The sequence below is a fragment of the Monocercomonoides exilis genome, assembly GCF_001643675.1.
Source record: "Monocercomonoides exilis strain PA203 chromosome Unknown scaffold30-1206723, whole genome shotgun sequence".
NCBI lineage: Eukaryota > Preaxostyla > Oxymonadida > Polymastigidae > Monocercomonoides > Monocercomonoides exilis.
The window spans coordinates 71835-85406 of NW_027150575.1; the positions used below are offsets into that span (position 1 = coordinate 71835).

Genomic DNA, 13572 nt, shown 5'->3' on the forward strand with positions numbered 1-13572 from the left:
TAATTTTTTTGTATTTTGTTTGGCAAGATTTTCCGAAATGCACCTATTCACCCATCAAAAAGGTATGCACATTTTGATTTACAAAATAACAAAGAAAAAGAATATTCAGAAATAAAATGATCAAAAATATTATAATAATTTTTTTAACACTGCTTTCTTCACATTTGCGACTTTTCAAAAAGACAAACACATATGTAAGTCTTTGTAGAAAATAAAAAGAATGCAATCAAAACCTGATGTTCTCTCATCGAATATGATCAACATCAATCATTATTCATTTTTTGTGCTTACCCATTTTTTCATTCAAAACATGGGTGATTATTTTTGAAATAATAATTTTTTTTGTGTGTCGATGATTCAAAGATTGTTTGTCATTGGAAAGAGATTTTGAATTCAAATGCAAAAACTATCACAATTGTTTCAAAAGCAAATGTTTTTGTTGAAATAAAGATGAAGATGTTATAAACATACCATTTCACTTTTTGTGTGTTCATTTATTAATATTCAAGGGAAATTTAAAAAACGAAAATAATGAAAGAAAAAATTAGTTTTCAAAAATAAATACCCACATATATTTTCCATTTCAAATCATCACAGTGGATATATGCATCATCACATTATGTTTTATAAAGCATCAATATTACTAAGAAAATTTAGTTATTTGATAAAAAATTGATATTTTTTGCTTTTCAAAATAATGTTTGAATATGTCTGAATATGGGTGTTTATTTTTGAAATCATATTTTTTCTTTCAGAATTTTCGGTCCAATATTTTCACTTTTTTTATCAACAAAAGAGCACAAAAAAATGAAAAGGTTTATTGAAAACATCAACATCTTTATTTGAGTATAAACATTAATTTTTAATACAGTTGTGATAAAAACATACATAAAATACAAAAACTCTTCTTAATGACAAACAACCTTTGAAAAATAAACACCCCGAAAAAAGTTATGATTACAAAAATAATTACCCATATCACTATCAAACAATGAAAATTGTTCTTTATTGTTGAAAAACGAGTTTTTATTTAAAGAAATTTTCAGAAATATAATAACAGACTCAAATTCATTTGCAAAATTTATGAATTATTTTTTTGTGTGAATGGTGTCATCGCACATGATGTCAATCGGATTTAGCAACAAAAAGTTGTTACAAAAATGAAGCGATCACATATGATTTTGGCTGCAGGTTAATATTTTCGTAAAGATAACTTTTTTCGAAATGTTGTTTAAGAAAGTTTCTTTTGTCAGTGGCTGTTAAATAACAAAAAATATATTCAATAATCGTTTCAAAAACACATGCTTGATATGCATTCATAACAACACTTTTTGCGGATGATGTTATCAATTTGCAATGTTCATCATCAACAATGCTATGCAAAATTGCGAACTGAAAATTTCAACAGAAAAATTAATATTTCAAAAAAAAGATTCTGTTGCAACAAATAACCAATCTTTCATTCATGAATCCATTGAAAGAGAGAAAAAAGGATTACACAAACTCGTTGTTTAATTTTGAACAAAAATGGACAAAACAATCCATAACTTTGAATTTTTATCTTTTCGGAATTCATCAAATATTGCCGGTTTTTTTATTCTATTGCTTCGGCTTCCATATCAAATACAACAGTTTATTCATTTGAACCTCTCATAATTTCTTATAATGTCGTTAAAATTGATGAGGCGATTTTGAATAGAAGGGTATTTGAAAAAAATAATATGAAAAAGAAAATTTAGTTATTCGAAGCAGTTCAGAGAAATGCAGAGGATAACGATGATAATTCTTTTCAGTTTGTGTGCCAAATAGAAAAAATGACTCACTTATTCCAATCATCAAAGCCAATATTTTTCCTATGACTCCAATTCACAGTGACGAATGGAAAGCTTATGTCTATTTTGAGGAGATTGGACATGTGCATAAAACTGTTTGCCATCAGTTTCACTTTCGAATCTTTGAAAGAGAAATTTGAACTGACAAATTTGAAGGCTTTTGGAGAAGCTTCATCGTGAGATGATAAAAATTGAATAAAAGAAAAATTCAGTGTTGATTATATGTCATTATTTATTGAATGCAAGACAAGTAAGTTTTCTTTCGTTCAAACAGTCAAAGCAATTTACAGATATTCACCAGAAAATTTTGAAGAAGAAGAGGAGCAGGATCCTGAAAAAAAATATGATGAAGAAGTTGTTACTGAAATTCAAATTTTAAAATGAGTAATTATTTCTGAATCCATATTTTTTATGGCAAAAATTTCAGCCTTGAAATTTGCTTTTAATATTGATAAATGAACACTGAAAATTGACAACTCCTTTCAAATTCTGTTTTTTCAACAATAATATCGAAAAACATTGTCTTTTTCAATGATTGTTATCTATTTATCAGTTGAATGAAAAACAAGATTATTTAAAGGTTTTGTTTCAAAAAAATGAACACACCGAAAAAAGATATGATTTCAAAAACAATCACACAAATAGATTATTACTCATGATTTTTTGGAAGGAGCAAAGAAACGGAATATTCCAAACATAAATCAGAATTAACAAAAAGAAAATTTCATAATTATCTTTGTTATTCATTCGTTCAATCATGAATATAAAAAATATAAAATGTTTCTTTCCACATGTTTTTTTGAAATAATTGGTTATTGCTCATTTTTAGTTAAAGACAGATTCATGCTTTTTCAAAGATATCGCAAAAATATATCCTGAAGATGCAATTTAATTTAATGAATTCAAATATTATTTCCGTATTTTTTATATACATATTTGAGGCAATAACCAATTTATCCTTTATAAATATTATCATTTATAAAATGCTACTGTTATTTCGATTTAAAAGCGTAAATAGTTTTCAAATAAAGGAATTTTTTAAAAATTCGTTTCATTCAATCTTTATTTCCCCAATTTTTTTCAACGATTTTTATATTGAATAAATGTATTAGATAAAAAATGGATCAGATTAATAATGATAATGATAATGATTATGATTATGATATTAATAATAATATTTTATTTTTTCTTTTTTCTTTTATTATTATTTTTATTTTTTTGGTTTTTGTTTCTTCACCAAGAGTAATTTGAGTTTGAAAAAAAATAATAATATTTTGGTATTCCTTTCTAACCGAGCATTTTAATATATCTTGAGGATGGATTTTAGTAAATTTCATGCAAATTTTTAACCAATCAAATATAAAAACTCAAAGAAAGCTGTTGTTTTTATTGCAACATCAAGCAAATCAATTTGATGAATTTTTTTACAATTTCGAAAATCATAACTCTTTAATATATGGGTGATTATTTTTGAAATCATATTTTTTCGTTCAAAAATTTCGGTTCGATATTTTCACTTGAACATCAACAAAAGAACACTGAAAAGTGAAAATACTTATGAAAGATATCTTCATCTTTTTATTAACTTAAAAACTTTGTTTTTAAAACAGTTGTGGTAATAGAAGCATTTGACAACAAAATTTCATCCGAATGATAAACTATCTTTGAAAAAACAACACACCGAAAAAAGTTATGACTTCAAAAATAATCACCCATATTTATTTAAAATTTTGTTCTTTTGAATGAACTAATAAAAATGGTGAATTAAAAATCACATTTGTTGGATAACAAAAGACTAGAATCTTTTTTCCAATACTTTTTTTTTTTAATTTTTTTTTTAATTTTTTTGGTGAAAATGAGAAAAACATCAAATTCTTAAATTAAAATGAATTCATTTTCTTTTCAAATTAACTCCAAATTTAAATATTATCCATAAAAAATGAAAAAAAAAAATTATTCTTCGAAAATGAATCATTTTTCAAAAATTTTTAAACAAAGTGAACTGATGAGATAAAAATTTTGAGAAGATTAACATTAAAACAGAATTTATTCATTCCACAAAACAAAAAGTATTTTATTTTAAAACTAGAATATTTTTTTTCAAAATCGAAGAAATAAATTACTAATTTGAATTTATTACTTTTGATTTTGGATAATAAATTCCGAAAATTGAATTATTTTTAGTGGATTTTTCAATAAAAAAAACTTCGAATCGAGGAGTTAAAACTTCGAATGAATTTACACACCAAATATATATATATATATATATATATAATAAATAAAAATAAAAATAAAATAAAAAATAAAAATAAAAAAAAAATAAAAGCTGTTAAGATTTCATCATTAATCACCAGTTTTTAATTTGAAAATGAAGAAAATGACAAAATAAAGTGGAAAATATTAGTTGAACATGACAGTTTTTTTTTAACGAAAAATATACTCTATCAATAAACTTCGATATTTAGTAACATTTAAAGAATAACCATTTCTGAAAGTCAAACATCAAAATAAAATTTAAATTTAAAAATTTTGACCTTGAATCAAACTTTTTCTATTTGGAATGATTTTTGGTGTTGTTATTGAATTGAAAAAAATAAAATTATAACACAATCATTCAACATTCATTAGAGTATAAAAAATAGAGAACTGTTTAAAAACATAACTTGTTTTAAAACAAAAATGTTTATAAATAACTTTGAAAAATTTCGCAGGTTTGAATAATAGAACAAAAAAAATCTTCTCATAAAATACTCGCCCATGTATCAGAAAATATGTAATTAATACTTTTAAAAGAGAAAAAAGAGGAAAATTTAAATACAAAATTATTTGCTTTCTCACTCACTGAAAAAGACAAATAGCATTTTTCAAAGAGTTAAATTGATAAACACCAATTTTCAATCTTTGATTTCAACATTCGATTTTCATGCATCAATCATCATCAAATCCGCAACGATTAACATTCTTCGCATTTTTCTCGATAGAAATTATCATTTTCATTAACTTTGAATTTTTTTCCCGAAAAAGTTTTGTCCATCGTTAAAGATTATTGAATTGCTTTTGTAGATCAGTTAATAACACTTTCAACTTTTTATTTCCACTGTTGTGTTCCTTCAACCGAGTCGTATAATCTTCTTTTGAAAATGTCCTCACTGGTTTTCATTCTTGATAAGTCTTTAACTTTATCCTGTTCCTCGATAAATACAGAACTGTTGTCTGTTGATTCAAATTCAGATAAACATGAAAGCTTATTCAGTAAGCGATGAGACAGTGCAAGATCTTCAAAACTCGAGCGAATATCTCTTCTTTTTGTCATTTCAGTAATGGCAATCAACTCCTGTTCTTCAGTTAAAAATTTTCCTTTTGAATAACTTTTTATTGTATTATCTTGTGGCATTTCCTTAAAATTCAACTTTGGCATCATGAAGCTTCTCTGAGATTTCATCCACTTTTTTGAAGAACGAGTAGTTGACAAATAAGGATTTCTAAACATTCCTTTTCTTGTTCGAGATGTTTCGTTTCTTTCATCGCTATCTTTTTTTTGACGGACATTTAAAATGATATCAGTGCTTTCCCTTTTTGGCTTAGGTTCTTTCATCCAATCCAGAAAACGTGCATTTCGTTTATCTAATTGCTCACTAAAAAATTCTGGATACTTTTGAACATGTCCGAAATAGTGGCGACCATGCTCAAAAGATAAAAGCTTCTGTTCCAAATTTAACATCTTCTCCATGACGTTTTCTAAAATCCAATCAAAGATTTAAATTTCTTCAAAATCGAAAGAGTTTAATGAAGAACAACTTCATTACCATAATTTTTTATAAAGATCAGATAAAAGTCTTTGAAAAAATATTTTTCATCTATTATTTCGATATAGTTTTTATTTTTTATTATTCCAGAAATGCATTACATGAAACCAAAAAAGGAGATAACCGTGAAATTAAAAAAAAAATTTAAGAAAGAATTTGTCTTATTCGAAATGAATATTCATTCGTAGCAAAATAAATCATTTTTTTGAAATGAACAAAGGAAACAATGCATACATAAATAAAAACCCTTTAAAAAATCAGCTATAAACCAACTTTCTGAGGATAAAAAATTTCCCCTTTGGCTCAAAGCCCGATTATTGAACAAAAAAAAAAAAAAAAAAAAAAAAACCTTCAGATTAAAGCAGGTGAATATAGCGATGTACATTGAATTCCATTCAGCCTTTTGAATTGTTGAAGTTTTCCTTCAAACAAATAACTTCGGAGCTTGTTTAAATTTACGACAGAAGCATCATTTTGCGCTTTGGAAAGCTCGTTTTCAATTAACATTTTCTGATTGTTTCTAATTGCTGCTCCAACAAAGAAGCAGACAATTGCACAAAGTCCAACAAGTACAGTGCACAAAATATAAAATGGAATGCTTATCAATCCAAACGAGGAGTCGATCGCACGATCAAGTCGCAAAGCAAATAGAAGTGGCTCAACAACATCCACCAGAATGAAAAGAATGAAAATGCAGATATTAAGAGCATAATGCAGCCCCAATGGATTCAAAATAAGTAACGCAAGATCACCAAGAGATGCACCTGCAACGAGAAATATGAGACAATGCAGCCACCGGAAAGAGAGCGAAACTAGATGATAAAAAAAAAAAAGTGGTTGGAACACAAAATGAAACAAATTAATATGTGTGAAATGAATATTCAATAAATAGATGTTATCAATTTCAACAACTTTACAAATACAGAAAAACAAACAGTCACATCGCAGAATTACTAAAATGATGGTAGCGACACATCCTAAGTACAACAATGGAACAGAAATAAATGTTACTATTTTATCCAACTTCGATTTTCTATCCGATGCCCACTTAAAAAACTTGGGTATAAATCCCAAAATGCATGCAATTCCAAGCAAATAAGGAATAATTAACCAAATGAGCTTGCTTTTAATAATTCCGTCCAACCACACAAATGGCAATATCCATATGGCTACACAAGCAATAAATCCAGCTGTTGCAAGTAATCGGTAAATCCATTTTTTTTGGTCAATGAAAAAGAATAGCATTGCAACGAACCCAACAGGAACAAGCCCAAATCCGCAAAAAGAAAACGACGGAAATTTTCTTTCCTGTAGGGTTCTTAACTCAAAACGCTTGTCAAATGCACTGGGGAAGCAAAATAGTGTGAAAAGCATGAAAATAATGCTCATAACTAACAGAAACATTTCTAATATTCGAAATACTTTGTAACAATAAATGGTTTTTTTCTGTTTATTGCCCAAAGTTATTTTTTGCTGTTCCGTCAATATACGGCTATAGCAACTAAATGTTCGAATTATTCAAAAAGAAATACAGAAACAAACAACAACAAATCAAAAAAAAAATATTTTTTTATGTGTTCTAAATAAAATAATCAATAACATACAGATATGTGTACTTCCAACCTTTATTACTAATTCCAAAAGTTCGAAGCAATAAATCGTTCTAAAACAAAATTTATAAATTAAGTGAGCGCTGAAAAAAGATTCTCACCATGGAATCGATCTCTTTTAATTTTTGAAGAGAAATAAACGCTTTTTGCGGAATATTGCATTTGCTTATCATATGCGGGATGTCTTCAATGCACATTTTCTTCCAACAACTGAAAAATAAGCCAATGCTTTTTCAATTTTTCAAAAAGAATAAAAGCCCAAACTCTTCTTCATCACCAATTTGTTTCAATCGTTTTGATGCTTGTCTCAATGCAAATATTGAACTACTGTCCAAATGTTGAAAAATACTAAAAAATAACAAATCAAAATGTGCTTAATAAAGTTTAAAATTAAAAGCTATCAACCATATCAAAACATTATCAGGAAGGATATCTAAAATCACAAAAAAATATTTACTTGCTCTTTCATTTGGAATAAAACAAATGCATTCGTACCCAATTGAACTACATCCCTAATCATAGTAAAAAAATACAAGAAAACTTTGAGTTCATATTAAATAATGGAAATATCGATTTCAAAGAAAAAAACAGAATTACCATAAATTAATATTTTTATGAACGAAAATATTAATCAACCTCTAACATTTGATGAGCACGCAGTTTTAAATAGTTTTGCGCAAAACACATGTTCACATTCGATAATTATTCGTTCATTCCTTTTTTTATTATAATTTCATATTTCATGAAACACAGGATTTAAACAATTTCTTGAAAAAACTTGCATTGATCAAATTAATCAAATCGTCTATACTTTCACAGATGTAGAGGGCCATTTTCCTGTTTTTGTATCTGTAATTGACCTTGCTTGCTTTGATTGCAACCTCGGTAACTTTGTCCTTCTTTATCCAACTGATGCTCTTCCTCTTTTTGACGCAGCTGCTTTAATGGTGGAAAAAAGCGTTAAAGAAAAAGAAGATGAAAATGAATTCAATGATGGAGATATTAAAGAGAATATTCATATTCGATTAGTTGATCTTCCTGCAGATGAATTCACCTTTAAGTCAGGTCTGCCTCGGGCTTCAGACATAGGCAAACTTGTAAGCGTTCAAGGAACTGTGATTCGCACAGGAATCGTGAAAATGTTAGCATCTCAACATGAATTTATATGCAACAAGTGCCATTCAATAATCATGGTTCAGACTGATATTGAATTAGGTAATCGAATAACCAGGCCAACAATGTGCTCAAATCCTGAGTGTGCATCGACCTCTTTCACATTTTCTGAGAGTGGAACAAAGTTTCGAAATTACCAGGAGATAAAAATTCAAGAGCAAATCCAAAGATTAAGCGTGGGTTCTGTTCCCAGGTGTTTTCAGGTGGTGATGGAAAATGACCTTGCTGAAACATGCAAAGCAGGAGATGATGTGTTTATAACCGGTACGGTCCATCGAAGGTGGAAGTCATTTTTCTCAGGAGACCGAACTGACTTGGATCTTGTTATGAGAGCAAATGCAGTGCGCGTTTTAAATCAACAAGTAGAAGAAGCAGTGTGCACAATTGCGTTATTTAATATTGATTTATTAAATAATATGTATATTTTTTCGAATTATTAACCAATGTTTTTTTTTCAAAAAAAATAATTTCACCATCTGATAATTCCAAAGCTCGACCAAGATGATAGCGAATTTGAGCAGTTCTGGAGAGACAACTATGCCCAACCGATCACCGGCCGTAATGCCATCATCCAGCAAGTGTGCCCTCAGATCTATGGAATGTACATTGTGAAGCTCGCTCTTCTGCTCAGTTTGATTGGAGGAGTCAGCCGCAAGTACAGCGACGGGACAACAGTTAGGGGCGACTCCCATCTGCTCCTGATTGGCGATCCAGGCACAGGGAAAAGCCAGTTCTTGAAGTTCGCTGCGAAAGTGGCGCCTCGGAGTGTGCTGACGACGGGGATAGGGACAACCTCAGCGGGACTGACAGCCGCAGCGGGGAGAGATGTGGGAGGGGAGTGGATGCTGGAGGCTGGGGCGCTGGTGCTGGCAGACGGTGGGGTGTGCTGCATCGACGAGCTCGACTGCATCCGGCAGAACGATCGCGTGGCGGTGCACGAGGCGATGGAGCAGCAGGTCATCAACGTGGCTAAGGCGGGGATTGTGTGCAGGCTGAATGCGCGCACAACTGTCATTGCGGCGACGAATCCGAAGGGTACTTTTGATCCGCTTGCGCCGCTTTCGGTGAATGTGGCGCTGGCATCTCCTCTGCTGTCGAGGTTTGACATCATTTTGGTGCTCAGAGACACAAAAAGTGATGATTGGGACAATAAAGTGTCGACGTTCATATTGAGTGGAGGGGAAAAGAATGCGAAGGTGCTGAATGAGGAGAATGGGGAAAATGGAGAGAAAGAGAGAGGAGAAGGAGGAGAAGAAGGAAGGGGATATGCAGAAAGAGGGTTTGAAGCGATGTCACCTTCATTTGGAGAGAAAGAGCCAAAGTCCTCGCAACTTATGCACCAACTCTCTCAATCATTACATTCACAACATTCATCTCGCGTGCACACTTCATCTTCCAGCACTTCACAGTCATTGATTCCTTCACCACTTTCACAAGCTCCATTGTCACCTTCACATTCATCATCATCGTCTTCGTCTTCTTCATCATCATATTTCTCTTCTCAATCATCCACTTCCTCCGCTTCCTCTTCCTCTTCAGCCTCCTCCCAATCATTCCCCACCCCATCTCCAATCTGCTGGTCCACAAAAAAGCTTCAGAAGTACATCACATTCGTCAAAAGACTTAAACCCATCCTCTCAAAGGAAGCACAGCAAGTTCTGTCTCATTTCTACATCGCGCTCAGAGGGCAGACAGGGAGAACCACGTCGCGTACGACGATACGTCTGCTGGAGAGCGAAATCCGCCTGGCGATCGCGCATGCGCGGCTGATGAACAGAAGCGTGGTGCTGCTTTCAGACGCGCTGGCAGTGGCAATGCTGATGTCGATGAGCATGCGTTCCACAGGGCACGGGGCAGGAGAGACATTTCCGTCTGAGATGTCGATTGGCGGGGACATTGGAGAGAGCATCGCAAGGGTGGAGTTTCCGCTGCAGCCGGATGAGAACTTCAACGATCTGGCGAAGCAGGCGCTGGTGCAGCTGGGGTTGCAGAATTTGATTGGCGCGCTGAGGAGGGAGCAGAGAAGGCTGGCTGGGTTTCAGCGGAGCGAGGAGGAGAAGAAGCTGGAGGATGCGCTGATTCTGGAGGAAGAGGAAGAGTATGAAGAGGAGTATGCAATCAATGAGAGCAACAGAAGGGCGAATGAGATGGGGGGATATGGGGAGATAGGAGAAGGAGAAGGAGAAGGAGGAGAAAGAGGAAGGGGAGGAGGAAGGGGAGGGATGCGTGGAGATGAGTCAATGGAATGGATAGAGATGAATGAGAGAGAAGGAAGAGCTGCAGAGCTTGCGAGAGAGAAAGCAGAGCTGATGAGGATGGAAAGAGAACAAGAAGGAGAATATGGTGATGAAGGAGATGAATGGAGAAGGAGAGAAGAAGATGTGGAAAGGGCGCTTGGGTTGAGAGGAAGGAGTAGAGGAAGAGGTGGGAGAGGTGGGAGAGGAGGGAGAGGAGGGAGAGGAGGGAGGGATAGAGGAAGGGGAAGGGGAAGAGACAGAGGCGGAAGAAGAGGAAAAATGAACAGATATGGAGGAACAGATGGATTTGACGATGATGGCTATGATGGCAATGAAGATGACAAAGATGATGACAACGATGATGATGATGATGAAAGGGGAGGGTTTGATGAAGGATACGAAGCACGAGGCAGAAGAGGGTGGAATGAGGAAGGCGACAGATGGGGTGAGACAAAGCACACGAAGCCTCTGAATGACGACAACTCACTTGACTCGCAGATTGAAGACGCAGACCATTTTGTGTATGATCAGCAGCCTGATCCGTATCAGTCGGCTTTTCACTCTGTCGATATCTATCAAACAAGGATGTCTGATAGAAATTTGGTTGATCCGTTTTTTTATCAAAAGTGAAGTATTTAAATATAAGAAGAAATATATTTTTCAGTTTTTGTAGTTTTTTATGTGTATATATGTTGTATTGAAAACGTATTTAGACTTTTTATCTACCAACTTTTGTTATCGTGAAGTGTTGAATTTTTCGTAAAAAAAGTTTTTTTTAATTAGATTTTGCAGATGTGTTTTAATGAACTTCAGCCACAATGCTTTGAGAAAATGAGCAACTGTATCTTTATTCTGCTATTTCTTTTTCTTTGCTCTTTGAACATAATAATAATGAAAACAATGAAAAACGAATGATGAGTGAATGAAACAAGAAACAAACTATCAAAAAGAGAAATAGAAAACCTCAACAAAGTTGCTAAAATAGGGTCATAATTTAATCTTGACCTTTTTTTTTATTAATCATTAACATTTCCCACAATTTCATATTTTTTAAGATTTTTAAGTATATGTATGAATTCAATAGATAAAAATAAATACATTTTGAAATAAACCCAATTTCGCTTGGGGGGGAGATGGAGGGGTTTAGCCCCTTCATTGAACTTCTGTGTGGAATTGGAGGGTTTCATGGGGCATAAAACCTTTAGTTTGTTAAAAATGTTATTTTTCAATTTTTTTTTTTTTATTTCGTTTCAATTAAAAAATAAAAAATTATTATGATTTAAAAAAAATTATTAAAAAAATGAAAATATCTCCAGAAACAAAATTAAAAGAAGGTCAGAAAAATAACAGAGAGCAATGTATTCGCACAAGTACAGGAATCATCACAGTCGGCTGGATCGAATGGCTCACATCGTTGTTGATGGAGTTGTTCGCATAACGGATGCTATCAATTCCAAAGAATTTAGTCGTACACGAATTAAGAACGCAGTTAGAGCGCTGAGAAAAGGAAGGCTGGTTGGAAAAGTTGGCAGTCCTGCAGCAGTAGTGGGCGAAAAGGAACAAAGAGTTTTCAAAATTATTCACATTGAGGCGAAGTCTGGTACATGTTTCACTTTAAAAAAAAGAGAGAATTGGTTTGTTAAATTATTATTTATATGTTTTGTTCATTTGTTTTTCAGATAGAAAATGTTATAAACGACAACGATGACGAAGACGCACCATTTACCGAAGTTTCAATGTCAGCCATGAATGGCTTTGTCAAGCGTTATCCTGAGCTGATGACTGGAACGCCGAAGAATTTGGACATCAACAGACTGGCTGTTTCGTGCAGAAGTGTTTCAAAGCCCTGGTTTAAAACACTCGACAAGCTGCATGAAAAGTTCCATTAAAATTTAGCTTTAATTTTAAACATCGACGTATCTTCAACGCGCGTTCCTACAGATTCAAAACAGCTTGTTGTGCTTACAGCAGACACAAAAGCAGGTTTCTCAAAAGAACCACCAAGAATGATTAATTCAACATTCGTGGCAGCTGTTGCAGTGGATGGATATGCCTTTCCTTCTGTCATTTTGAAGCCAAGTGTAAACCTGCTTGACTGACTAAAAAGATTGTTATCTCCAACGCTGAAAATATGTGCAAATGGAAGCGGCTGGATGGATAACGTTTGCCTTAAAAGGTATGCCCTCACCATTCTTTAACCTTCTATTATCGAAAGAAGAAAGCGCATGTCACTTGAAAACGAACACATTCTTTTCCTTCTTGATTCGCATGCATCTCGCGCAGATCCATCGATCTGGCGAGAATTCCAAAAACAACAAGTCGATGCTTTAACCTTCGTGCCACACAGCACACACCTCTGTCAACCGCTAGACAGAGGAGAGTTTGCTGTGTTCAAATCTGAACTGACAAACAGATTTAAGGCTCCGTATTCTTCTTCATCTTCCTCCAAACGAGCAGCAATTTCAAACGTTCTGCCTCTAGCCATCCACACTAGATTATCTCCTTCTGTATTTCAGAAAGCTTTCATCTGCAGTGGTGTTCTTCACAATTCTTCTGGACCAGTTCTTTTGAAACTGCCCGAATCTTCAATTTCCCCTCTTCCATCCCGAAGAAATAGATGCAACTTTTATGGAAAAGTGATAACCGACGATAATCTTTTAAAGAAATGGGAAAATCATTTGAAAATGAATAATGAAAGGAAAAATGAAATGGATGAAAAGGAGAAAGATGAAGTGAAGACTGTTGTGGATGAAAAGAAAAAAATAAAAAGAAGATTTCTTCATGTGAAAAACGATGATTCTGAAGATGAAAAGAAAGATAATGCATTAAATCGAGCTGAAGGAAAAAGGAAAGTTATCAGAAGAATTTATTCTGATTTTGTTTTCTTTTAATTATGCTATTTTTTGAACTTTTG

At 32.8% G+C, this 13572-nt stretch overlaps 3 protein-coding genes across 3 annotated transcripts; 2 read left to right on the forward strand and 1 right to left on the reverse strand.

The window, feature by feature from the left end:
* Window positions 1-7313: 7313 nt before the first annotated feature.
* On the reverse strand, window positions 7314-7768 carry MONOS_13794 (uncharacterized protein; the record flags this gene model as incomplete). Its single annotated transcript, XM_067866528.1, has 4 exons — window positions 7314-7458; window positions 7513-7596; window positions 7654-7681; window positions 7744-7768. The coding sequence occupies 4 exons, from the start codon at window positions 7766-7768 to the stop codon at window positions 7314-7316; spliced, it is 282 nt and encodes a 93-aa protein (XP_067725045.1).
* A 94-nt stretch (window positions 7769-7862) lies between these two features.
* On the forward strand, window positions 7863-11508 carry MONOS_13793 (DNA replication licensing factor MCM9; the record flags this gene model as incomplete). The annotated part of the gene is made up of 3 exons (XM_067866527.1): window positions 7863-7917; window positions 8002-8795; window positions 8913-11508. The coding sequence occupies 3 exons, from the start codon at window positions 7863-7865 to the stop codon at window positions 11286-11288; spliced, it is 3225 nt and encodes a 1074-aa protein (XP_067725046.1). The 3' UTR covers window positions 11289-11508.
* Window positions 11509-12059: 551 nt separating this feature from the next.
* On the forward strand, window positions 12060-12757 carry MONOS_13792 (uncharacterized protein; the record flags this gene model as incomplete). Its single annotated transcript, XM_067866526.1, has 3 exons — window positions 12060-12224; window positions 12338-12491; window positions 12555-12757. 3 exons carry the CDS (start codon window positions 12060-12062, stop codon window positions 12755-12757), a joined length of 522 nt encoding a protein of 173 aa, XP_067725047.1.
* Between the last annotated feature and the right edge of the window lie 815 nt (window positions 12758-13572).